The sequence below is a fragment of the Ctenopharyngodon idella genome, chromosome 14 (assembly GCF_019924925.1).
Source record: "Ctenopharyngodon idella isolate HZGC_01 chromosome 14, HZGC01, whole genome shotgun sequence".
NCBI classification, from domain to species: Eukaryota; Metazoa; Chordata; class Actinopteri; order Cypriniformes; family Xenocyprididae; genus Ctenopharyngodon; species Ctenopharyngodon idella.
This window is the reverse complement of record NC_067233.1, coordinates 14,990,643-15,017,690: the sequence shown is the minus strand read 5'-3', so window position 1 is coordinate 15,017,690 and position 27,048 is coordinate 14,990,643. Positions and strand designations below refer to the sequence as shown.

The 27,048-nt window shown below is 37.9% G+C and overlaps 3 protein-coding genes across 5 annotated transcripts; all 3 read left to right on the top strand.

Moving 5' to 3' along the window:
• Window positions 1–741: 741 nt before the first annotated feature.
• ints5 (integrator complex subunit 5) lies at window positions 742–6,838 on the top strand. 2 transcript variants are annotated; one of them, XM_051861001.1, is made up of 3 exons: window positions 742–760; window positions 2,391–2,477; window positions 3,421–6,838. In XM_051861001.1, exons 2-3 carry the CDS (start codon window positions 2,401–2,403, stop codon window positions 6,443–6,445), a joined length of 3,102 nt encoding a protein of 1,033 aa, XP_051716961.1. In that variant the 5' UTR covers window positions 742–760; window positions 2,391–2,400; the 3' UTR covers window positions 6,446–6,838. The 2 variants fall into 2 exon arrangements, with proteins under 2 accessions (XP_051716961.1, XP_051716960.1); XM_051861000.1 differs by lacking the exon at window positions 742–760 and adding an exon at window positions 2,178–2,246.
• Window positions 6,839–7,042: 204 nt separating this feature from the next.
• On the top strand, window positions 7,043–18,843 carry ganabb (glucosidase II alpha subunit b). Its single transcript, XM_051861002.1, has 24 exons — window positions 7,043–7,224; window positions 8,504–8,605; window positions 8,847–8,955; window positions 9,135–9,262; window positions 9,430–9,609; window positions 10,328–10,400; window positions 10,678–10,759; window positions 11,521–11,617; window positions 11,721–11,901; window positions 11,981–12,134; window positions 12,240–12,475; window positions 12,604–12,730; window positions 14,127–14,206; window positions 14,868–15,008; window positions 15,194–15,290; window positions 15,399–15,500; window positions 15,824–16,067; window positions 16,192–16,256; window positions 16,342–16,418; window positions 16,813–16,887; window positions 16,983–17,096; window positions 17,206–17,318; window positions 17,427–17,527; window positions 17,654–18,843. The coding sequence occupies exons 1-24, from the start codon at window positions 7,202–7,204 to the stop codon at window positions 17,758–17,760; spliced, it is 2,808 nt and encodes a 935-aa protein (XP_051716962.1). The 5' UTR covers window positions 7,043–7,201; the 3' UTR covers window positions 17,761–18,843.
• A 554-nt stretch (window positions 18,844–19,397) lies between these two features.
• On the top strand, window positions 19,398–26,826 carry si:ch211-114c17.1 (pre-mRNA-processing factor 39). Of its 2 annotated transcripts, none has more exons than XM_051861004.1 (14): window positions 19,398–19,548; window positions 20,047–20,279; window positions 20,364–20,489; window positions 20,676–20,794; window positions 22,004–22,171; window positions 22,518–22,701; window positions 22,812–22,916; window positions 23,903–24,139; window positions 24,245–24,371; window positions 24,536–24,807; window positions 25,506–25,690; window positions 25,865–25,936; window positions 26,014–26,185; window positions 26,339–26,826. In XM_051861004.1, exons 1-14 carry the CDS (start codon window positions 19,491–19,493, stop codon window positions 26,402–26,404), a joined length of 2,124 nt encoding a protein of 707 aa, XP_051716964.1. In that variant the 5' UTR covers window positions 19,398–19,490; the 3' UTR covers window positions 26,405–26,826. The 2 variants fall into 2 exon arrangements, with proteins under 2 accessions (XP_051716964.1, XP_051716963.1); XM_051861003.1 differs by having other exon boundaries at window positions 26,336–26,826.
• Window positions 26,827–27,048: the final 222 nt, after the last annotated feature.

Sequence of the window (27,048 nt, the reverse complement as noted above, 5' to 3'; positions counted from 1 at the left end):
TGTCCGCAGGTTGAAGCGACCCTGGAATGCAAATATTACCAGGGAACCCCGCCAAAAAACAAAAACGGATTTCACCACCTGTGAACATGATTTTTACCGGGGGACTCAGAGATATGTAATATTTGATCATTTTACTGAATACATGAATGACCAAGTATAGCCTAATATTTTTTGTCTCATTTGTTTGATTGGGTTCTCTTTGTCTAACTTTAGTCTGAAAATCTGATCATTTTTGGGCCATATTTATGCAAAAATATAGAAAATTCTAAATGGTTCACAAACTTTCAAGCAACACTGAGTACATTTACACTGAGTTATTTGTGTGAATTATCTCAACATGCCAACTAACCGTACCTGGCGTGACTGTGGCTTTCCGTATCTCAGCTCTGTAACAAAGTGCTCACAGTTCCAAGTGAGAAGATTATAGTGATATTCCTTTCCCAAAAGGCTGTGTGCATCTTGTGGAATATCTTGAATGGGACGTGGCTCATATTTGTCATCCAGAAGGTTGTTGATACGGTATTTATCATTGCCCACTACTTTATAAAGTTCCTCTTTCTTCACTGTGGCTTTAAGAGAATGAATGGGGCATAGTCACGTGAGAGGAGGCAATGCCTCCATCACGCTATGATTGGATATGATCGGTTATGATTGGATATGATTGGTTTGTACGATAAATCCTGCCTCTTGTTTACGTGCGCGTTCCACGCGTCAGTCTGAATGAACAAAATGATGGCGTCAATGGAAGACTAATGAAAAAGTAAGTAAACAGCTCACCCTGTACCTTCAAACAATTACTGCTGACAAACTAGAACACAGTCAGTGTCAATAGGCAACACCTTAAACAGCATTATTAACTGCTGAATTAAAAGAACATAAACCACTTGCACTTGATAAAAAGATTTCCCACATTTGATACATTACAACTGTTGTTTTAAAAAGTTCAAGTGCAGTTATAAAGGCATGGTTTAGGTTTATCCTAATCCAAGATAAGGTTCTGCATGAGGGAGACCACAACACAACAGCACTCTAATCTTGCAACAACTACAGAACAGACAAAGCCCCGTGCCACAGACCTGGGATTCAGAACACAACAAATTTGGCAACTTTTGTTCTGTATTCACTATTTTGTGTCTGTTGCACCCCAGTTGCATGGATTTCTTGCTCATTTTTCTATTTAAGTTCCATTAAAGTGCTGTTTATTTTTCACACTGAATTGCTCCTCCAACCATACTGATGTGATGCTGTCATGCAGTGTCCATTTTAGCTAATTTAAATTTTCATTTTTCTAATTTACCAAGCGTGTTGATTTGCACTAGTAACCCATATAAGAAACTGTACATTTTCTCACTTCTTTTAAATAAACAGTAAAAAAAAAAAAAAAATTAAACAGCTCACCTACTTAGATATCACCGCTTTATGTCACGTCAAAATCAAATTTGAAAAGACCTGAAAACATGATGACTGCGGGGTTTTTAGTGAGCAATCAGCTTGGTGAAATTAAAAATACATCTTAGTGTCTGTGACAGAGTGTTTACCGAGCATGACTGATGATGTGCAATAAGTTGACTATTAAAAAGAACAGCTGAAAATCAATACACAAATAAAATATATTGTTTAACCCTCTATGGTAACGGTGTTATTAATTTATTTTTTAAAAGTTAATTTAAAAGTCTCATTTTATTAAAAACAAACTAAAATAGACTCATAATTTATTTTTTATTTTTAAAAACAAACTAAAATAGACTAATTAAAAATTAATGAAAATGTTTATTGATATAGATATAGTGTCCAATATTAAGCAGGAAAAAACACCACAAATAATTTTTTCCTCATTGATATTGCCTAGGCCTGCCATAGAGGGTTAAATTGTTACTGCCTTTAGTTATTATTTTGGAATAAATGTAAAAATGCTTAAAACAACTTGATGAGATTGACTTGGTTTTAATAAATAGACCATTAATTACATTGTTAATGTGGTTTCTTTTTTTCTTTTTTGATGTAATGTAAATGTTCATTTAATGAGGAAAATGTGACAACGTTAAGAGTAACGGACATTAATTTACATTTGATTTATAAAAAATAATTAAAAAACTGAGGTTCATTTCAGAACACCGCTGCACCCTGCTTGTTCATCATCGGTACTTGAAAAATACTTGGCTGCAGTTTCAAACAAAATAGCTCTCCTCAACGACAGAGGGCGATATGTGTAACCAAACGTAATTTCCCGTGTGGTGAAAGACTGAGTGAGTTTTACGCTGTTTGGTGCTTCGTTTATTGAAACGGTGTTGATTAAAAGTGGCAAAGGCTGCACTTTTCACTCACAATTTGCCATTGTAGTTGTTATTTTGTATGTAAATAAAATATTTTTATGCTGTATTTTGCTTAAGCACGTAAACGATGTCTGCGATATTCGAGGGGGATGCCATGTCAGCCATGCAGAAGTCTCATTGCCACACTTCTCTAAACAATTACAGGTGAGTAATAATATAATAGTAATACAGGTTACCACTAACTATAAATTAATGCTTCAGTTCAATGGAAGGAACTCCAGTTTGCATTAAACTGTATTATCTGTATAAAGGAACAACGTATCGTTCTTATTTCACTATCATTAAGGTGATTTATTCATTCTTATCTCGTTTTTAAGTATTAATAGGAAATTATATAGCATACAGGTGTTTTGCAATTTCAGTCTAATAATAGTCAGTACAGGTGTAAGCATAACTACTCGGAGCATACATGCTCATGTTAATTGCATGTCCATTTTGGATACAATGTTATTCATTGCCTTCTGTCATTGCATTTCTGTTATCTCAGATTCAGTCAGATTTCATGGTATTGTAAGCAGCTTTACATTGCTAAAGCATTAATAAACATATATATTTATTAGTATATTTATAAATAAACATTTCCACAGTTATTGCCCACAAAAAGGGATACAGTTCATTAAACACGTTGACATTTTGTGTCAACATGCCTCAACCGTGGCAAGTTGTCGCACTGTATGTGATTTGTTGGAATGAAAACTTCTAAAATAGCCTATTACAGGCTTTTAAAATGTAAAACTGTTATGAAACAATGAATTAAACAGCACAAATGTAAAACATATCAAACCATTGTTTTGGCCACAATATATTAAAATATTTTAATTAATAAATTGTATATAATTATAACATTTAAAATATGTTATGAAAGTAGAAATATGTTTCTCAATTAGTACACAGTCATAAAACGGCATGTTTTTAAAGTAGTATTAGATAAAATATAGCATGTCACACTGCTGTCACTGTTTGACATGAATATAAGCTCAATAAAGAAATTTTGGTTATGTTAAGATATGTGTATAAGTGTTTAAAAAATGTATTTCATTGCAAAAAATTCTATACTAACTGACCTTTTTTTTTCCTTTTCCATCAGTCCTCAAGAGCTGGCTTTAGAAATTAAAGCTTTTATCAGCGGTGTTGACCAGACACAGGGACGTAAACTCAGTGTTCGGGATCATGCCCGCTGTGCAGTGCGCCTCCTTCGAACTGTGCCAGCCTGCCGTGGAGCCGTCTTGGAGCACCTGAGGGGAGTCTATGATGAATATGTTGCATCCTTTCTACAAGATCTGGAGGCGGAGGTTGAAAATGGAGGTACCAGTACAAGTGGAGGAGGCAGCACCAGTGTATCCAGTTTGGAGGATGTTATTAAAGAAGTCCATGCTGTACTCTCAGAATTTATCAAGCTTAGTCCTAAAGCTTGGGCTCCACTTGTGTCCACATGGGCTGTAGACCTTCTTGGCCAGCTTAGCAGCAAGCATGCAGGACGACGGGCAGCTCCTCACTCGTCTAGCCTGAATGAGCTGTTGCAGCTTTGGATGTCGTGTGCAGCCACTCGCTCACTTATGGAATGCTACTCTCAGTGTCTAGCAGCCATGTTGGCCTGGTGCCCTGATGCCTGTGTAGATGCCTTGCTGGATACCTCTGTCCAGCACTCCCCTCATTTTGACTGGGTTGTCGCTCACATTGGTTCAGCTTTTCCTGGCACTATTATCAGCAGGGTGCTGGCTTGTGGCCTCAAAGACTTTTATGCGCATGGATATTCCTCTGCTGAGAAGGTCAGCCAACAGCAGGCAATAGACAAGAGTTGTAGAGTCCCCAAAATAGGCTCAGTGGTTGGTATCCTAGGGCACTTGGCCTCCAGACATTCTGATAGCATAAAGAAAGAGCTTCTCAGGATGTTTCAGGATAGTCTGTCTCCACCCCCTCAAAATGTACCTCCACATTCATCCGGGGCAGGCGGGTGGGAGAACTCCCCTCATCTCCGTAGGGCCACTGTACCTTTCTTGCTTCAACTGGCTGCTCTTTCCCCTACTCTCCTGGGTGCTGTTTCTGCAGAGCTGGTGGAGTTTCTCAGACCGCCTGTCCTAGTTCAACTCCAGGCTCAGTTCCAGGCCTTGCCCCGGGAGGAAGTCGAGAATATGTTGGGTCTAGCAGTGCATCTCATAAGCCAAAGCCCTTCGGGTGGAGCAAGGGTGCTGAAGTTCCTTGCGGACACTGCCACACCATCTTCGGTGATTATATCGGGCCCTACACCCTCTCCCCATGATAGTATTCGAGAAGCCTGTGACCGCTTACTGCAAACGCTTCTGCTACATCTTCACAAGCTGGTGCACAACCGGCCAGAGGGTGATGAACCCTTCCCACAGTCCTCCGCTGCCTCGGCAATGCCACAAGTGATCCCATTTCTAGAGGAGCTCCAGGGACACATAGGTGATCTGTGTGCTGAAACCCTCCGGCTTGAGCGGAAGAGGCACCTCTGGTTGCATCAGCTCCTGTATCTGCTTTCGGTGTATGGCGGCCCGAGCGTGGCCACTGAAGCTTTGTGTCAGCTCTTCACTCAAGCCCGAAACCCAGAGGAGCTCGCTCTAGCCTCACAATTGTACACCCCACTTTCCACTTCACTTTCTGGGTTGCTTCCCTCAACAGTAGCCCGCTGTGTTGCCCAGATCCACACTCAAACCCTTGACAACAAACAGTTGGCTCAACTCCTGAACAACTTGGCTACTGCAGTACAGAGTCAAGAGGAGGATCGTAAAAATGGAGGGGCTACAATGGGGAGTTCAGCTCAGTCATCGATGGCTGCACAAGTCAGAGTCGCCGTTTCCAGCCACCTTCAGGATTTCTGCCCATTGCTTCTCCATGGTGACAAAATGGTATCCAAGGCAGCTGTCCGTCTGCTCTCGTGTAGCCAGCTTCCCAGAGCTTGCTCTCCAGCTCATCTCTTGCTGATATGTAGAGCAGCAGTGTCACATTTCTTTGTGTGTTTACGACTGCAAGGGGAGAGCCTTAAGGTTGGGGAAGAGGAAGTGGGATACTCTATGCGACTGTTGTCACGTCTTGCAGCCTACTGTCCTTTGACACTAAAAGCTGTGCTGCAACAACTGGTGGAGGGAGCCCTGCACAAAGGCAACCGAGATTTGTTTGGAGGTCTGCAGGAAAACCCAAGTGATGACATCACACAGTCAGCCAACCTTGTCCCAGACTTGGGCATCTCTCTATTGGACGTCAACTGCAAATTTGGCACTTCTGTTAACTTCTCTGGAAATGTGTGGTCCGTTTTCCATGCTGGAGTAATTGGAAAGGGTTTGAAACCTCCGTACACTCCCTCACAACCTGACCCAGATAGAATCAATCAGAATATGCAGACTTTGCTTGCAGTCATGGTTCAGTGCTGTAGTTCAGGTGGAGGAAGCCCCACTGGCAATGGTAGAAATGGCTCTGCTGTAGGTACCAGTAATGGCAGCTTTTCTGCCAGTGAACCTCTCATTTCTAATGAACTTCCCCCAATTAATGCTGAAGCTGCGAAGGTAATTGCCGTAACCTTGGTAGAGAACATCTGCCCAGATGTAGCAAACGGGGAACTGTCCTGGCCTCCAGAGGAACATGCAAAAACCACAGTTGAGCGAGACATACACATTCGTCGTTGCTTTGAAAATAACCCTGTGCTGTTCCACCTTCTCCGGGTGGTCGCAGCTGGGCGTCCGGCTCTGTGCTACTGCTCCGTCATTTTAAGGGGTCTACTTTCCACCTTACTGGCTCACTGGGAAGCATCAAGGGAACCATCAGTGTCAGACTCCCCCTGGCACCTTCAGACCTCATGTTTGCTTGTATCATGTATGGGTGAAGGCCAGCTACTACCACCAGTGCTGAGTAACATCCATGAGGTCTTGCCTCACCTCTCACCCTTTGAAGTTAGGCTACTGCTGTTGGGCGTATGGGAGTACATGCGGGGTAACAGCCCAATGCCACAGAAATTTACCTTCTGTGCTGACCAAGGACTTTTCTTTCGGGACTTTTCACGGGACGGTGATGTTGCACGCTATATTGCACCTATCCACAGTGTTCTGCATAAGAACATTGACCGCCTAGGACACCTTTGCTGGAGGTTTCAAGTTTGACGACTGTGAAATTATGAGAAATGTTGTTAAAAACCCAGGTTCCAGAGTCATAGACTTTTCTTATATTCAGATATTTTTCTACATAGTGTTAAATGAGTTGTTAAGTTGATATTTCTACGTTTTAAGAGTTGTCAAAAAATAGTAGCAAAAAACACTTGTGGCAAACTAATTGTGACAATGTTCGGAAGTGCTTTTTTGCTAACCAGATCAGATCTTATTGGTGTTTTTTTTTTTGTGTGTCCTTTATATTGTCTAGCTTTCTGTAGAGGTTTTTATTAAGCACTGAAAAAAGATTTAGGCCTACAGCAGAGAATATTCCTTATTTTCTTTGTGTTGCTGTGTGGAAAAAAAACAAAAAACAAAAACAAATTAAAAATTCATTCAAATGCCTCATTCTGTTTTTTATTTATTTATTAGTAGTATTATTATTTACAGAAATAGCACAATATAAAATAAAAAGTAAAAGCCACATAAACCAAACAAGTCTAGTATTAACCAGTGGCATACAGGTTTTTGGTCTAAATCGTCTTTATCATCAGAAACTGCCTAGTTAGTACATATAATTGTGCTGAACTGTAATATGTAGTTTGAGTTTCATCACACAATTATCTTGTGTACACAAGCATACATATCAGACGGATTCGTTTCCATGGTAAGAATGGTCTATAGGGGACTCGGTTGTCACCCAATAGTGTTCCTGCAAACACGCTAACTAACCAACCTCCGGGAGGCTGGGCTTAATGCTGTGTGTCCAAGATGGCGGTCATCTCCATTGAAAGGTAAAACAAAGACTTGGCTCTCATATCAGTTCGTCGTCATGCCTGTTTTTTTGAGTTTCGTCTGTGTTTATTTTAAGCTAATCGATGAGAAGTTAGTGTGGGAGCTTGGCTGTAAATCTGCTGCAGGTGTTGAACGAGGAAGCGAAAAGTAGATGTGAATGCGTGGCTGAGCCATCGCTGGCATTATGACGAGTCATGTTTTAATTTATAGGACACTGATGTCTTTATACACCTTTAGGGTTGATGTAAATTAATCCATACGAATATCTTATTGCATAGATTATTTAGGCGTGCACTGCAGCCGTTTTCATCTCATCCTGGCGTTGATCCTTTTTTTAGATAAATGTAATGGGGCGTCGAGATTGTAGTTTGATATGTGTGCAATGCTAGATAAAAATCCAAGCAGTTTGCACATTATTATATCTAGCGCTAGTTGAGTCTAAAACGGACCCGTCATTTATTTATTTATTTTATCAGAGATAATATTTAGTATAGTTAATAAATGCATTTAGAAAATACAGTTTTCATGAAGTAGTAAATTGTTTTTAAATGCAGCAGCTTCTTTTGCTTTTAATGAAAGAATGAATGACACCAGATTGTGTCACGTGCGGGGTGAAAAACTTTTTTTGAAATGTATAAAAATATGTAAATGCTATTATCTCTCTTTTTCCCCTTCACACTGCCAGGTCCTGTAAGTGGACTTTGATCTATCTTTAATTGTGGGTGATTGCTTTTTCTTTAAAAAAAAAATGAAATAAAAATACTACAATGAAATAAAGAACACCTGCAGAAAATGAATGAGATTGTTGTCTGAGTACACATTCAAAAAAAAAAAAAAAGTTTGCACTTTGTTATTCTCTGGTGTTGCACTGAATAATAATGATTACCCAGTATAATAAAAAGAGCCAAAAATATTTCAAATGTCAGAATAAAGTGAATACAAAGTGCCTTTTTATTCTTGATGCCAATTGTATTGTGGTACAAATTCAAGATAGTCTGGGGTTTGTTAGAGGAGGTCGCTTGTCACACTGGTTTTTACATAAAGCAAAATTACCTCCCTCTATGAAAATGCATTCAGGTGGCTGCAGGTTTTAATTTTCCACCATGGTCACCCGTCTAATTACGAAGAAGGAAATGATCCTTAAGGGTGGCAAAAAAGGAAGTGAACATAGCACTGATTCTTTTTCTGTTACTCCACCCTGCTCATTCATTACTCAAACCTGATCCATAGCAGTAGCCTACTGTAATTAAATCTTTTTTCTTTCTTTTTTTTTTTTAGGATGGGGCTGCTGTCTGTGGTCTGTGTGTGTCTGTTTTTCAGCAGCGCCTTTGCTGTGGATCGGGGAAACTTCAAAACCTGCGATCAGAGTGCCTTCTGCAAGTATGTCAGTTATACTGTAAATCAGTACAGGATAGATGACCTCTGCAGTGTACAACTAGCATTGCATTTTAAAAATCCTGTCAAAGATCACAAATACTCATTATTTTAATATTCTGACATACTTAAAATTAAGGTTATCTGCCCTGTACTCTGTTGTGGTAGTTTAGAGAGTGCTTAACTTGACTTGCATCTGCAAAGTCTCCACATATACAGTGATTTTTGTCTATCTGGTTGTCCATAGACGTCAGCGGGCGCTCAAACCGGGTCAGTCACCATACCGTGCTCTTCTGGACACTTTGGAGCTCAGTGACTCCCGACTGACCCTCCAGCTCATTAATGACAACAACAAGGTTTGTTTCATAGTCTCTTTTTACTAAAAGAGCTGCAGCATTTCTTTATATTCACTTTACACTTTTTTTTTTTTATGGTCAAACCATAGAAGACTTTAGTGGGCCCCTCTTGTTACAAGGCCTGGAACGATGTTGCTGATCAAAAGTCATGATTTGGGCTGGTCTCTTACTATTTGCAGGTGCACTTGCTATTGGAGCTCTACAGACTGCAGGGGAATATGACGCGGGTGAAGATAAATGAGTTGAAACCTCTGAAGCCACGCTTTGAGGTGCCAGACGTGCTCATAGCAGAGCCCCCTACTGAGCCGTGAGTGTGTCTCTGATCTAAGAGTGCACAATGAAATTCAGAGAACAGTCAAACACATGCATGATTTATTGTGTTCCTCTGAGTAACCTCGGCTTGTCTCCGCTTCTTACCTTTTCCTCTGATTCCCGTTTACCCCCTCCTTTCACTCTCTGTATGTCTTTTTCCAGTCTCTCATTTTTGTCTAAGGATGAAAATGGCATTGTGTTGTCTCTGGGAGCAGAGAGCCAGAGGTTGATTGTTAGTGCCCGTCCATTTAGGCTGGACATCATGGAGGGGCCAGAGGTGCTGCTATCCCTCAACTCTCGGGGCCTGCTGGCCTTTGAGCACCTGCGACTTCGCAAAGACACGTGAGTATTGAGTTTTTCTCTCTTTTTGGAAGCTGGGAAGCATATATACACTACCGATCAAAAGTTTGGGGTTGGTGAGGATTTTAATGTTTTTGAAAGAAGTCTCCTATGCTCACCAAGGCTATATTTATCTGATCCAAAATACAGTGATAATAGTAATATTATAAAATAAAATTACAATATTATTTTCTTTTCTGTTTTTATATATTTTAAAATGTAATTTATTACTGTGATGGCAAATCTGAATTTACTCCAGTCTTCAGTGTCACATGATCGTTCAGAAATTATTCTAATATGCTGATTTGCTGCTCAAGAATGATTTCCTGTTATTTTCAATGTTAAAAAAAAAGTGCTGCTTAATGTTTTTGTGTAAACTGTGATACGTTTTTTCAGGATTCTTTAGTGAAGTTCAAAAGAACAGAATTTTTTAAAAATAGAAATCTTTTATAAGATTATAAATGGCTTTACAGTAATGTTTAATCAATGAATGCATCCTTGCTGAATAAAAGTATTGATTTCTTTCAAAAAATAAATCTCAAACATTTAAACGTTTGTGTAGTTGATGAAAATATTGTTCAACCCAAAGATATATCCAGTGTCTGCTTGGGTTGAAATAATTCTCCGTCCTTTCCCATATGCTAGACAAAAATGGTGAATCATTTATTACCCAAGCCTGAATATTAATCTCTTTTGTGTCTATGTGGGTGTTTTATCAAAGGCAAGCACAACCAGATGGTGCTGAGGTTAAAGAGAGTGCAGATGGAGATCAACAGCAAGTTGAAGGCGAGAAGGTCAGTAACAGTATGTGTGTTTTTGTAGGTGTGCTCAGGTAAATGATTCAAGTGTCATCTTGCCACGTCTTCAGTTAAAACTAACATGTCCGGTTGCTGCACCTGATCTGGTTTAGCAGCTATATGTAGCAACAGTGACGTGTGTGAAAGTACAACAATAACTAAAGAAGTATTACTCAATGATCATCACATTGTAACTTTATACCTTTTGAGAACTGAACCAGAAGTAAAACTTTGTCAAAAAAAAAAAACTTTCTTTTTTTCCTCCACACAATAGGATGAGGATGGAGAGAGTGATAAAGAGGAAGATGGTCTATGGGAAGAGACATTTAAATCTCATACAGATACCAAACCAAATGGTATGTTTTTAATGTAAATTAAAAGGCCCATGAAAGTGCTTCACTAATGCAATTTTCTTATCAGTGTTTAAGTGTTTCTTATTGAAACAAAGTTTTGGTGAAACAACATCTTGAAGGGTTTATTCCTTTTTTTTTTTTTTCTTTTTTTTTTCTTTTTTTTTTTAAAGTAGCCAATAGACTTTAGTTAAAGAGCCATCAATATTTTTGGTCTGATTTCCCAGAAGAGAAAGACTGCAAATTGCAAAGTGTACACTACCATTCAGAAGTTCGGGGTTGCTAATGTTTTTGAAAGAAGTCTCTTAGGCTGCATTTATTTGATTAATACAGTCAAAACAGTAATATTGAGCGTTATTTCAATTTAAAATGTTTTTTTTATTTATTATTATTTTAAAATGTTTATTCTGAAGGCTGAATTTCATTCTAATATGCTCATTTGGTGCTTAAGAAACATTTCTTATTATTATCAATGTTGAAAACAGTTGTGCTGCTTAATATTTTTGTGGAATAAAATGTTCAAAATAACAGCATTTTAAACTTTTGAGCAGTATGCAGTCAACTTTTTAGAGTATATTATAGCATATTGGATGGCTTCATATAGATGGCTTCAAAGCTAATAGAGATGGACTTACATTTTGATTATATAATGATAATATTTATATTTGAAAGTTCACTTGAAAGTTATTATTATATCTGATGATAAGACTGCACACTGTACTTACAATTATCATCTGTGTTGATCGTGTTTTAAAATCTTTCCTTAGGCCCCACATCAATAAGTTTAGACTTTTCCTTGCCGGGTGTAGAACATGTATACGGTATTCCAGAGCATGCTGACAACTTAAAACTCAAAACTACAGAGTGAGTAAATGTCTTAGTACACAATCAAAATATACCTCATATAAAAACAGTAAACAATAATGTTTTTTTTTTTTTTTTTTTCTTTTGTCATTTCTTTTTCTAGTGGTGGTGATCCATACAGGCTGTATAACCTAGATGTGTTTCAGTATGAGCTCTATAACCCTATGGCCTTGTATGGATCCGTACCTGTGATGCTAGCCCATAACACGCAGAGAACCATGGGTATTTTCTGGCTTAATGCAGCTGAGACCTGGGTAGACATCAGTTCTAATACAGCAGGAAAGGTAAGAGGTCAATAGGGCTCTCTGTTAACTCTTATTAGTGTATTTTAAAACTCCTCATGGTTAATTTTGTTTCTTTCAGACTGTCTTTGGTAAGATGCTAGACTTTGTTCAAGGTTCCAGTGAGACGCCACAGACGGATGTCCGTTGGATCTCTGAGAGTGGTATTATTGATGTCTTCATCATGCTTGGTCCCAAACCATCAGATGTCTTCTTACAGTACGCCTCTCTCACAGGTAAATGCCAGCTATGAGCTCTAAACTTCACCAGCCAAACCATTCACAAAACCCTGTACATATCGACATATCTATACATAATTTTGTGTGTGTTTTACTCTCTAGGCACCCAGTCCTTCCCTCCTCTGGCCAGTCTGGGTTATCACCAGTGCCGCTGGAATTATAATGACCAGGAGGATGTGAAGTCAGTGGACCAAGGTTTTGACCAATATGACATCCCTTATGACTTCATATGGCTTGACATTGAGCATGCCGATGGCAAGCGCTACTTCACCTGGGATCCCCACAAGTTTTCTCAGCCTAAAGACATGCTTCAGGGCCTAATGGACAAGAGACGCAAGGTCAGCCACAGTTGTTTATATAACTGTAGTATGAATTTTGTGATTTTTTTTTTTTTTTTTTCCCTTCTGAACATAAGTATGAAGAAGAGTCTGATTGAAAAATTGTGTGATGACAATTTTGTTTATAGATGGTTGCTATAGTAGATCCCCACATAAAGGTTGATAGTGGCTACAAGATCCACAACGAGATTACTACTAAGGACTTCTACACTAAGAACAAAGATGGTGGAAATTATGAAGGCTGGTGCTGGCCAGGTGAGAAGTTTGTTTTTAAATGTAATGTCTCGAGTCTCAGTACTGGCAGGAAATGTAGGTGGGGGGAGTGAATGAACAGCACTCTCTTTCACTCTCATTACCCACAACTGAGATGCTCTTGAGCAAGGCACCTAACCCCCAATCGCATCCCTGAGCACCGCAGCAAAAAAAAAAAAAAAAAAAAAAAAACTGCTCTGTGTGTGTCCAATACTCACTGCTGTGTGCATGCACTTGGATGGGTGAAATACAGAGCGCAAATTCCAAGTATACTTGGCCACACTTCACGCCATTTTCACTTTCACTTAAAAAGTTTGAAGTTGTTAATTTTTTGTTTTTGAATGAAGTCTCTTATGTTTACAAAGGCTGTAATTATTTGATCAAAAATACAGTAAAAACAGTAATATTGTAAAAAAAAAATATTACAATATAAGATAACTGTTTTTCTATTTTAAAATGTTACATATTCCTGTGATGGCAAAGTTGATTTTCAGCAGCATTACTCCATCTTTTTAACTCTCACTTTTGATCAATTTAATGCATCCTTGCTGAATAAAAGTATTTTACTGACCTTAAATTCTTAAATGGTGGTTTAAGTAATTTCACTATGATTTAAACGTATATGTTGTATTTGTGATAAGTCTTAAAGGGTTAGTTCACCCAAAAAATTAAATTTCTGTCATTAATTACTCACCCTCATGTTGTTCCAAACCCATAAGACCTTCGTTCTTCTTCGGAACACAAAACAAGATATTTTTGATAAAATCTGAGAGTTTTTTTTTATTTATTTTTTTTAATCCCCCATAGAAAGCAATGTAATTACTGTCATTCAAGGTCCAGAAAAGTAGTAAAGACATTATTAAAATAGTCCATGTGACTACAGTGGTTCAACCTTAATGTTATAAAGTGACGAGAATACTTTTTGTGCGCGAAAACAAAAATAACGACTTTATTCAACAATCACTTCTTTTGGCTGTCAGTCTCCTATGCAGCTGACGCTGTGCAGCGCTCCGTGTTTTACGTCAGAACGCCGGCTCAGGTTTTTTAAAAAAAAAATTTGTTTGGTATTCGCGCACAAAAATTATTCTCGTTGCTTCATAACATTAAGGTTGAACCACTGTAGACACATGGACTATTTTAACGGTCTTTAATACCTTTCTGGACCTTGAATGATGGTAATTACATAGCTTTCTATGGAGGATAAAAAACCTCTTGGATTCCATCAAAAATATCTTATAATTTGTGTTCCGAAGATGAACAAAGGTCTTACAAGTTTGGAACCACATGAGGGTGAGTACTTAATGACAGAAAGTTTATTTTTGGGTGAACTAACCCTTTAATATAACATTTATTGTAGTTAAAGTTCATCTCTCATTCCTTTGGCATGGTCTTATCACAGGAAACTCTGGTTACCCAGACTTTACAAATCCAGAAATGCGGGCCTGGTGGGCCAGCATGTTCGCCTATGATCAGTATGAGGTGAGACTTTTCTGTTGTCAATCTCAAAAGTGGAAGCCCTGATCTAGAAAAAGGATCTGAAATTATGTTGAATCATAATGGTCTTGACCAAAAGGATTGTTAGATTGAATGATTTCTTATCATTCTGATGTTCTAATGGTTGCAGATAAATTATTCAAGTAGATGTTGTAGCTCTACCTCTTTCTACCCTCATCTTACCCAGACAGGATGTGGTGATGCTTTGATGTCTTATATTCCATTTCCCTTCTACATTTGATTGTTCAAGAAGATTGTGAAGTGCTTACGCTTACAAAATCAGAGTGCAAGAATAAGTTAAAAGCAGAATACACAAACAGATTTTGCATATAGACATGTTTAAATCAAGGCTGTACACCAAACTCCAGAGGACTGTGAAGGACATCGATCATTGGTTTGTTAGGTGGTCCTTCTCACTGTGAAATCTCAATGGTCTAATGTCTCCCATTCCTAATAATTATAAATTAATTTAGTATATCTTCCTATTGGTTTTGTGTGATGTTGCACAGCAGTTTTGCACTCAGTGTGAACAGACAAATTTCTTTTTCATTGGAACTTGTTGCCTCACATCTGGTTAGGACACGGTGTTAAAAGTGAAAATGACAAAACAAATCCCATTGTCACAACTCTACATGTTGCTTTTCAGGGCTCAATGGGGAACCTCTTTACTTGGAATGACATGAACGAGCCGTCCGTGTTCAATGGCCCAGAGGTCACTATGCACAAAGATGCGGTACATGGAAACTGGGAGCACAGAGACATACACAATATCTATGGACTTTATGTGGTGAGGAACTCTACAAGATGTATGAGAACCAACATGTAGAGTATTTTGTAATTTATAATAAATTATAACTTATAATAGAAGGAGAGACATCAATAATGTTATAGTTATTTTATACTCTACCACCTGCATTAAATGTTCTTCAAAAATATACTTTTCCTTCATTTCCTCTTTGTGTTATTTTGCAGCAAAGGGCCACTGCTGAAGGTCAGATTCAACGATCTGGTGGAGTTGAAAGGCCTTTTGTGCTGACCAGAGCCTTTTTTGCCGGCTCTCAGAGATATGGTAAATTCACGTGGTTGTTTGTGCACACTAAACTTAAAGCCTGAAACATCATCATTTTATTGTACTTGTTTTGTGTAAGAAACATTTGGGTTTGTGTATTTTCATCAGGTGCTGTCTGGACTGGCGATAATGCAGCTGAATGGGACCATCTGAAGATTTCTATTCCCATGTGTCTCAGTCTTGGTCTTGTGGGCTTCTCGTTTTGTGGAGGTCAGTAATTAACTTTGTAGTAGTGATGATAACTAGGCACAAACTAAATTTCATTTTCTGTGCTGATTTTGTAAATGGATTTTAACATGTTAAAATAAGTATTACCGATTTACTCATAGCTAAAAGCACAATCAAATCAGGGTAAACATTTAATAACAAACAAATAATTAGCAGGGCTATGTGTGTATTTTGAATAATAAATGTTTGTATTCTACACCAAGTCTGCAGACAGATTCCATATATAATGCAAAGCACATGCGTGTAACTTTATCTTTCTGCATTTCTTAATCATGCTAATAATTTATCTCTCTTCTTGCATACAGCTGATGTAGGTGGCTTTTTTAAGAATCCCAGCACTGAGCTTCTGGTTCGCTGGTACCAAACGGGTGCATATCAGCCGTTCTTCCGTGCTCACGCCCATCTAGACACCACACGCAGGGAACCCTGGCTCTTTGGTCCAGAGAACACGGCACTTATCCGTGAGGCAATCCGCCAGCGTTACGCTCTTCTGCCTTACTGGTACCAGCTGTTCTACCATGCACACAGAACCGGAATGCCAGTCATGAGGTGAGTGCGGTCCCTGTGAATGCTTGTTTAGAATATTGTTCTTTATTTCAAGTAGACTGGATTGTTTGTGTTGTCAAAACTCCATTTTACATTTGTGCTCCTTTTCTTTTCCGTCATGTCTCAGACCTCTTTGGGTTGATTATCCCAAGGAAACGGCAACTTTCACCATTGATGACGAATTCCTAATTGGTGAGAAGAAAAAAAAAGTTATCAGTCAGTATGTAATTTATAAAGGTTTATTTGGTAAAGTCTGTTTCTGTTTTTTGTTGTTTAGGAAGGGATTTGTTGGTTCACCCAGTCACAGAGGAAGGGTCTCGTGGAGTCACAGCCTATCTTCCTGGAGCCGAAGAGGTAATATTGTTGACGTAAAGACTTACTGATATCAAAATCTTTCTCTTCTGAGATGACAAAAATATTGATGATTATTGCAGTCTGGGTGATATGTACATTATGTGCAAAAAAAAATGTCTCCATATCTGCCACCAGCTAGTCAATAGTAAGTAGCAAACCATAATTCATGGCCCTGTGACATAAACTAAAGCTTATTTGCCTGTTTTTTGTTTTTGTTTTTGTGTGACATCCATTGATGTGTCAATTCAAAACTCTGCTCATCATGAGAGCTTTAATGTTAGAATGAATGGAAATGTATATAATAACTTATGTTATATAAGATTAACCCATGTTCATTTACTCACATCACACATCCACCATGATGCTTCATCTTGTTTTTCTGATCTATATCCAGGTTTGGTATGATGTCCATACTTTTCAAAAACACAATGGCGTGCAGAATCTCTACATCCCAGTCACTCTTAGCTCTGTAAGAGGCTTTCCTTGTTCAAAAAAAAGAAAAAGAATGTTTATTTGAGTTTTATATCCACTAAATAATTTTTTTTTTTTTTCTTTTTTTTTTAGATCCCAGTATTCCAGCGTGGTGGTTCTATCATCCCTCGGAAGGACAGAGTTCGAAGGTCATCTGCATGCATGGAAAATGACCCATACACCTTGTATGTGGCCCTTAGCCCTAAGGTAAACAGCTAGTTCTCTCTGTTGACTAAATAAACAAATTGTGTAACAGAATAAAGTCCATTAGTCAGATTAATTTAGCTACTTTTTTTCTCCCTCTCTCTCTTTTTAGAAATTTGCTGAAGGTGAGCTCTACATTGATGATGGCTATAGTTTTAACTATGAAACAAAGACAGAATTAATTCACCGGAAAATCACCTTTGCCAATAATGCTCTCACCTCCAGGTATTTATATTAATCTGTCATTGTCCAAACATTATTGGATTCAATTTTATATAACTTACTGCAGAAAGTTTTAACTCAAAATAATAATAATTTCATTTATAATCTCAGCAACCTGTGCCCAGACTGTAAGTTCTTAACTTCATCATGGATTGAAAAAATTCTCATTTTGGGTGCCAGCAAGCCCAAAAAGGTTCTTCTTAAAATGGATGGTAAGTTATTTATTCAGGTCTGCTCAACATTGTAATACCAGAAACTAATTTAATATTTTCTGATGGAAATGACCTCAGTGTTTGAGATGATATGGCATTCTAATCTTCTCATGCTCTCACAAACAGGCAAAGAAACCCCTGTGGAGTTTGAGTTTGATGCCTCCATGTCAGTGCTAACCCTTCGTAAACCTGGGATGAACGCCGGGAACGACTGGACCCTGCTGCTGCAGTAGCTCACCAGATCTCTATAGCAGCCAAGGCCAGATGACACAAAATCTATAAAAAAAAAAAATCACCCAAAAAGAGAATTAAAAAAAAATCACTTTTAAATCATAAACACATTGAGCACTTAAAAAAAATCAACGTGACAATTCAGAAGCGAACAGTGGTGCAATGGGTCGGAGATTTTTGTACTAAAAAGAAATGGATCCAGCTGGTGGGGTCAGATAGTAAATGCTTTCCATTTTAAATGTGATGTCATTTACAAATCAAAAGCTTTTGTTTTTAATTTCATGTAGTGAGAAAAGTAGTGATAAAGTCAGATTAACTGAATCATGCAGTGGATTTAAATCATTTCAGGGCTGCAAATGAGGGCGTTAATTTTATTTAAACTCAGTGCACAGTGAAAACCCAGTTGTTATGGAAGTTAATCTCCTTAACAAATGGATTTTTTCCTTTTCAAGGAAGATGACACATCAGGTTCACAAATCATTGCTGTTTTTTTATTTTATTTTAAAAACATAAAAGCTCTAGGAAATTGTTTAACTATGATCACATTTGCACATCAGGGGTTTTAGAGACTACTATTAAGCTCTATTTGCTAGTTAATTTTGATGGGGGCTTTGGGTTTGGATTCATTAAGAGGGAAAAACCCACTGAATCTGTGAGTTTATTTTGTGTTATTGCTTAGTTTTTGTAGAGCACTTGAATATGTTGGGTTTGGGGTGGGTAGGGTGATTTACGTTTTGAGCCAGCAAAGCAGAATGTAACAGTCAGGCACTTATAATAATTCCAGCTGTAATGGGGAAGATGATTTTTGAAGTTAATTTTATTGTTATCCACTATAAAATTGATAACTTGTCAATATGACCTAAGTGTTTTAGACAGGGCCTCTAACGAAGGAGGGCATTTTGTACGTTCCTGTTTGACCATCCTGTGTGACTGCTCTGTGTTGCTGATTTTCCCGTTTGTTTCATTCCATTTTTGAGGGTGACCCTGAAAGCTCTGAAAATGATAAAGACTAAATGTAAAATCTACAGTTTTGATTAATTGATGTTTAAATGAGATGGTAATAAAGATTAACTGTACATTCCCAACTGCATTTGTTTGTTTTCCCTCATATATTTGGCAGCACATTCACTTATGGTAAATATTACAATGACATTTTATTTGTTCAATTATACCTAATTATAGCATTATGTGATGGTTAATAATTCCATTTAAAACTGCCAATTTGAAATTAGGGCCTGGTTTCACAGACAGGGCTTAGATTAAGCCAGGATTATGCCTGTGCCTTAGAGAGAGAAAAAACACATTTCCAGTGTGCATCTTTAGACAAAACAATGGCACTATCATATTTTAAGATATGTCAGTCCAAGTTGCTTTCAGTTTAAACAGCTCAAACATGCATTTTAAGTCTGTGTCTAGGCTTAAGCCTTGTCTGTAAAACCGGGGGTAAAAGTAATAAATAAAGCTGAAATAAACAGCTAATTTAGCTTGGATTGTGTTGATTCATAAAACTACAATATTTTTTTTGTAGTCATGTATAAACTGAAAGTGGTGTCACACTATTTTGTTTAATGTATATTTATCATTATAAATCACTTCCAAACAGTTGTAAAACTATATTTACTCTGTTTTCTCTTTATGAGATTTCAGATGTTGCTATCGTCTATCTACTGCGACAGTAATATGAAAGAGCAGGGGTCGCACATTTTACGCGTCATTTGTTATGTGGTAAATAATGGCGGCGGAAGGCTTAGAGGACCTGAGCAACAACGGGGAACTCACAAACCCTCCAGGTTTCCCTTTAAAAGTTACCTAATAAAATACCGTATTTGTAAGCATGTATGAATGGTTTGTCGTATTCATTTTTTAAATGCTTTAATGCATATCAGTTACACGAGCACGTCTTCATAATATAGCTAGCTTGCTAACTAACCAGTGATTTATTGAATCGAACTTGAGTGTTTTGATACTGCAAGAGTTGTTTGACACACTAATGTCAAGTTTAATACGATGATTAAATTGCAGACTAACATTTATAAATGGATAATTAATATTATTTTGAAGCACATGACGTCAACGAAATATGTAAAAACATATACAAATAACAAAAAACAAATAAACTGTGTCCTATAGCGAGACTAAAGCGAGATAACTAAATCCATATTCCTAAATGTCATAATTACAGTTTTAGCTACTGCCACATCATGTTGACTTGGATAAACCATTTTCGCACCAACATGACTTAAGCACAGTGCAGTGTATTTAATCAAACGCATCGTTTTCTGTGACAGAGCTTCATGAGTCTGAGGTTGCAGACCTTCCCAAACCAGATGTAGTGGAGTCAGTGAAGAGCGGTGCTGATGGAGGAGACACAGGCGTCTCAACGGCACCCTACACAGCAGAAGGAGTAGAGGAGGAGGAGGGAGAGATGCCGACAGACTTCGAGAGACTTTGGAAACATACCAGTGACAATCCTCAAGATTTTAACAGCTGGACTGACCTTCTGCAGTATTGTGAACAAGAGGTGAATGGGTTGAAAACAGATTATATTGCTTTGTTATTGGGTCGGCACCAAAATGTTTTATATTTTTCATTTCATGACCTACAGGGCCACATGAGAGCTTACCGTCAAGCCCTGAATGCATTTCTGGTCAGGTATCCTCTGTGCTACGGTTACTGGAAAAAGTTTGCGGACCTTGAGAGACAGGCCGGACACAACGATAAGGCTGAAGAGGTAAGAACATTCATAGATGTACAGTTCAGTTATTGTATAAAAATACAAAATAACAAAAACAAAAAAATTCCTCACTTATGGTTGTCATGTTATTGTATTAACCGTTCTGATTGGTCTGCAATTTTGTAACGATTTGTTCATATTACTGAAGCGGAAATTTAAAACTCTATTTGGTCCCTGTGACAGGTGTGTGAACGAGGTTTGAAGGCCATTCCTCTCAGTGTTGATCTCTGGATCCACTACATCAACCTTCTGCTGGGAACACTCAACATGAACTTGCCAGAGTCAACACGGCGCATCCGCAGGTATGAATAATAATAAAAATAAATAAAACACTAACCTTGCAGTATTTTTTCCCCCAGGATGCAGTTTCAGCTTCCATTTTTATTCAATAATATTGTTAGATCCAGTTTGTTACTAGACCTCTTTCTCCTTCCGGTAATATCAGATTTTATCTGAAAGTCTGTCACCACTGATGCCACGTTAAGCCAACCAGCCAAGAGACAGATGCAGGGGAAGAGCAAGAGGCAGGAGATGAAGTGGTAATAATATATGATCAGATTTTGTTGAATAACTTTAAGTTAAAAACTCTGTCTAGCCAGAAATAATTTCAGCAAATGTTTGTAAGCAAAAGGAAATGTAAATTTAATGCTACTTAAATGCTATGTAAATTTAAGCGCTCCTTAGCAAGGGTTAAGGCTTAAACACATTACACATATTTTTACCCCGTGATTTACAGTCTGGACAACTCACTGCTAGTTGCCGAAAATCAGAGCCAGTCTGCAGATTTGATTTGACGGATTTCACTTTTTTTTTTGATAGCCACATACTCCAATTTTTTGAGATGATTTTAAAACACATACTGTTTTTATTTGTCATGCATCTCCTTGCAACCAGTTTCTGACTGAATATGTTGTGTTTGGGTGGAATAACTTGAAAGTCAGGTAGTATGTGGTCCTCAGTCATTTAGTGTACGATGCCCAGTTTTTCTCTGTTACCAGTCAAAAAGTCAGCAAGTGTATGTTGACTGTTATTTGAAAATGTGTAATGTATTCCAGCATTTAGTTAAAGCTTTAAGTCAGCATAAAACAGAAATAATGATGGTCTTTTATTTCCTGTTGTGACATATATCTGAGTCAAATGGCTTCTCTAATGAGAAAACCTGTAGAACAGGACTTGCATTTATCCATCAAGAATTGATTGGATTGTTGGATCATAGTTGTTTGTTATTGCTGTGATCTCATGTGAGTGGTTGGTTTGAGGACACACGTCATCAGAGAAGAGATGCCGTTGTGAGGGGCAGGGGACTGCAATGTATTTGATTAAAGATTACGAGAGCACGTAAATTGAAAAAAAAAATATGTGCATGGATAAGTCTTTTATATAAACACTGCAGTAAAAAATAAGACAAAAAATAACACAATTCATGATGACTTTAAATATTATACTTTACAGCAATAAAACATCTTAAGAAACAATATAACATGAAAAGTAAAGTCTTGTCCTCTCCTCAGCGTGTTTGAGGAGGCAGTTGCAGCCGCTGGCTGGGACTTCCATTCAGACAGGCTGTGGGATCTGTACGCCGAGTGGGAGAAGGAGCAGGCCAACCTGAAGTCCATGACCAGTGTCTATGACCGAGTACTGAGGGTCCCCACACAGCTCTACAACACACATTATGAAAAGTATGCTATGCTCATGGACCATATGTTATTTGTCTCGCACAACTCCTCAGATTTGAGGCACACAGTCCACGTACCACACACACACACGCATGGATTTGTGAGAATTTGTTACAATTTCTTCTCACGCTCATATTCTGTGATCTCTTTCCCCCTTTATATTTAGATGCAGCTGAATGCATCAACAAAAGCCTAATTGGTAAACTGTCAAACACCTGCAGTTAAACACTTCAAATCCAGATCACCAAAATATCACAAAAATTCTTTTGCTTACAGAGTCCATAAAAATCATGATGACCCTTACGTTAATCAAGGCTGATGTTCTCTGAATTTCTGTCTCTTCACTCAGACTGAAAACTCACCTAACCTCCCACCCGCCTCAGGACGTCCTGTCTCCTGAGGAGTACAGTAAGGTGAGGACTGAGTACAAACAGAGCCAGATTCAAGCCAAAAAAGAAAGATCTGATATCACTGCAGATGAAGAGGAGAGGCCGCCAGGGGAGGAAGAGTCTGCAGACAACGGCAAGGACTCGGTAACCCTAACCCACTTTCCATCTATGCTAGAAGGTTTTCTTTTGATGTAAGATTGATGAGAGACTGTAGAGATTATCATTTTAATCTTTAATATGTTTTTTTTTTACAGGAAGAAGCAGTGCAGAAGATGCAGGAGCTCCTGTTGGTCAGCAGAGAGGAAATGTACCAACAAAATGAGGCAGAAGTCAGGAAGAGATGGAACTATGAGGATGCTGTAAGTTCCAGAACTGTTTCTCAGAAAGATGCTTCACAGTTGTGCTTTTGCATTGAAATTCATATTTTTATTCAGCAAGGATGCATTAAGTTGATCAAACGTGACAGTCAAGACATTTGCATTGTAACAAACATTTTGTTTCAAATAAATGCTGTTCTTTTGAACTTTCTATTGATCAAAGAAACTAAACTAAACTCTAATTATTAGTTTTCAAAATTGCTAATAAGAAATGTTTCTTGAGCACTAAATCAGAATAATAGAATGATTTCTGAAAGATCATGTGACACTGAAGACTGGAGTAATGATGCTGAAAATTCAGCTTTGCCATCACAGGAATAATTTACATTTAAAAGTATATTCCAATAGAAAAGTTATTTAAAGTAAGCAATGAGGTACTAGCGGCCGTGGTGTATTTTGAATAAGTCACGGCTGAAGGGCGTTGTTAGGCTTGATGCAAAGCATTTCTTTGTTAAAGCTTATTGTGACATTTTCGTCGGTTAAAATGCAAAAAATGAGCCTGGCATGAGTTCTCGGTTACCCTCTTTCCCTCTACGTCCAAAATGTATCTGCACAGCATGTCAAACCACACTTTGTTTACGAGTCCTTCAGGTGTGTTTAATGGTGCTGAAATCCTGAAATCGGTGTGTGATGCTCCGTTTTATCACGGTCCTCTTTGTCTCAGTGTCTTCACGACTCCAGCAAAAGCATTATTTGTTGAGGTGAATTCCCTGTCTCATTAAACACCAGGACAAACTCAAAGGTGGATCATTCAGATATCTGTTGAGACTGGCACATAACACTATTTAATTGCTAATGCCATATTTTTCACCTTTGGAGCTTCTGATGGTTCCGTAGAAGTCACTGAGAATTTCGTTGAATTCTGTCTTGGTGATTTGTTTAAAATCAATGCTGTGACCCTTTTCATCAAACCAGTCATCAAAGCAATTTACCTTCCTGTTGCTTGACTCTCTCTCCATGTTTTCTAGATTAAAAGGCCGTATTTCCACGTGAAGCCTCTGGATAGAGCTCAGTTGAAAGCCTGGCAGAGCTATCTGGACTGGGAGATAGCAGAAGCTGAAACAGCTGCAATGGCTGCTGATGGGGCGGCCGTGGAAGGCCATGAAGATTCAAAACAAGAATGTGTAGCTGGGCACGAGAGAGTACTGATTCTGTTTGAGCGCTGTCTCATTGCTTGTGCACTCTATGAGGAATTCTGGGATAAAGTATGTGGAAAGGACATCAAACTTTTATAAAATATCACAATGATCTGCCTTATTATTATTATTACTTTTTTGTAGCTTTTTGTAATCTATTTGTGTGCTTTACAGTATGTGCATTACCTGGAGCCATGCGGGCTGGAGGAGGTGCGTAATGTGTACCGCAGAGCTTGTGAAATCCATCTTCCGTACAAACACAGCATCCACCTTCAGTGGGCCTCATTTGAGGAAAAACATGGTGAGAATGTCAGTTTAAGCATAGAAAATACACTAATCTGAAAGATAAAACATTTTAATACTTTTTAATTAAAATGTGTGTTTTTTTGGTTTTTTTTAAGCTATTAAGCTATTGCATAATCTGTATTTCACATTCTGTCACTATGTTTCTCTTCTCTCCCATAGGTAATACTTCAGAGGCACGGCGTATTCTAGAATCCCTTGAGATAACATTGCCTGGTTTGGCTGCTGTGCGTCTGAGGAGGGTAGGTCTGGAGCGGAGAGCAGGGCGTTTAGATGTGGCAGAGTCACTGCTGAAGGAGACGGTGGACCAAAGTAAAGACAACCCCACACTCCACGCCTTCTACTCCATCAAACTGTCTCGCTTCCTTCACAAGCTGTGCAAGAACCCTGCGAGGGCCCGCGCTGTTCTACAGGAAGCCATAGAGCTGAGTCCGGTAAAACACCAGCGTTTGATATTTTACATACAGTACTTTTCAAAAGTTTGGGCTTAGTAAGATTTTATTTTGTTTTTGTTTGTTTGGGGAAAAAAATAAAACTCTTATTAATCAAGGACACATTAAATGAATCATAAGTGTCAATCATTTATAATGTTACAGAAGATTTTTATTTTAAATAAATGCTGTTCTTTTGAACTTTCTATTCATCAGAGAATAATTAAAATAGTATCATAGTTTCCACAAAAATATTAAGCAGCAAAACTGTTTAAACATTGATAATAATAAGAAATGTTTCTTGAGCAGCAAATCAGCACGCTAGAATGATTTCTGAAAGATCATGTGACACTGAAGACTCGAGTAATGATGCTGAAAATTCAGCTTTGCATCACAGGAATAATAATTAAAATATATTCAAATAGAAAACAGTTCTGTTAAATTGTGTTAATATTTCACATTACTGTTTTTACTGTATTTTTTTATCAAATAAATGGAGTCTTGGTAAGCATAAGAGATTTCTTTAAAAAAAAAAATTTAATGACCTCAAACTTCTGAACAGTTTATTTCAGTCTTTATATCTTACTATGATATGGAAATTCTTGAATTCTTTATTCTTGAAAATTATCACAATATGATGCATCACAGTACCAATATTTTATGACTCACTCATTTCAGTATTCTCGCATTTGGCTCCTCAGGATAATGGTAGATTGTACCAGAACCTTCTGGAGCTGGAGATGTCAGGTGACCTGCGGGCTAATGGAGGTGGTGTTCAGCAGTGTGTGGCCAAAGCGCTTGCTGCTCCTCTCTCCCCAAAGACCAAAATACTTTTCTCTCAGCGCAGCCTGCAATTTGCTGAGGACTTTGGGACCACAGTACAGAGGTCAGAATTAATTCGGACCATTGTAGATGTTGCTTCAGCACAAGTGATATATATATATATAATATAGTTTTTTTTTTTTTTTACTCACTACATTCTACTTGTTATTATTATGTGGATTCTCTATTAATAGGTTTACTTAAATGTTATTTAGGTGTTTTGCTTGTATGTTATCAGTGTCTTGAGCATATATGAGGAGCACCAGAAGCTGCTAAAGGAACACAATGCAAAGAGAGGAGCAGAGAATGGGTATGCTCAAAAAACAAACCCTTTCAACATTTAGCTTTGTGAAAGACTTTTTAATGTGCTTCTGTATATTCCTCAAGCGATAATGACGATCCAGAAAAGATGAACAAAATGGACGATGGATCTGCCTTGACGGCGCCTCCACAGACTGCTCCACCCATGATGCCTCACGTTCCCATGACAACACCACCTCCCTCTATGATGGGCGGAGACATGAGTGGATCATATGGAAGCTATGGCAGCTGGTATCAGGTAAAGAATTGAATTTGCACATGTACATCATATTGTTAAAGTACTGCATCTACCCAGTAGGAGGCAATCAGAGCTTTCAAAGATTAAACTCAGTGCATTGGTGATTTAAAATGTGTATTGTATACAAATATTGTCCCTGTGTCTCTGCAGCAGTATGGAGGGTATGGCAGCTACCAAAACCCATGGAACCAGTATAATCAGTACTACCCTCCCAGCTAAATCTCTTCAGAGACGGAGGTCTGGGGTGCTGCTTCATGTGATCCACTCACACATCCTCAATCCCCCGAAAGCCGTAGCAGTGCGTAACTTGAGCCAGTGTTAAAAGAGTGAGGGATAAAATGTATAAACCTATTACTGTGTTTTTAAAGGGCGTGACCCTGTCTTTCCCTGAAATTTTTGTACTACGTGCCACCTTGCAACTTAAAATGCATTTGTATATATATAAATATATACTGGTTCATACTTACTTTTGAAGTAATTTATCTGTGAATTAAGTTACATTTACTGACTCCCTGAAATGTATTGTGAACATTTTTCCATTGACCATTTTGTACCAAGTTCTTTTAAAATGTGTAAAATTCAGTTTATTCTGTACAGTCACTGTATTATAATTTTAATAAAATATAATATACATAAAACAATTTTTAATTTATGTTTGTAATGAAGTTAATTAATTTAACTTAGTAACTGTTGAAGAGACTTTCATCATCATCTTGTACTGTTTTTTTTTTTTTTTTTTTTTTTTACAAAAGTGTTTAATTCTTCAATGATTCTCAATGAGAGGGTCAGGGCCCAATAAGGGAATTCAGAAAACTTTTAAGAGGGGTGCATAATGAATTAAAATTGTTTTAGTCAAAATAATA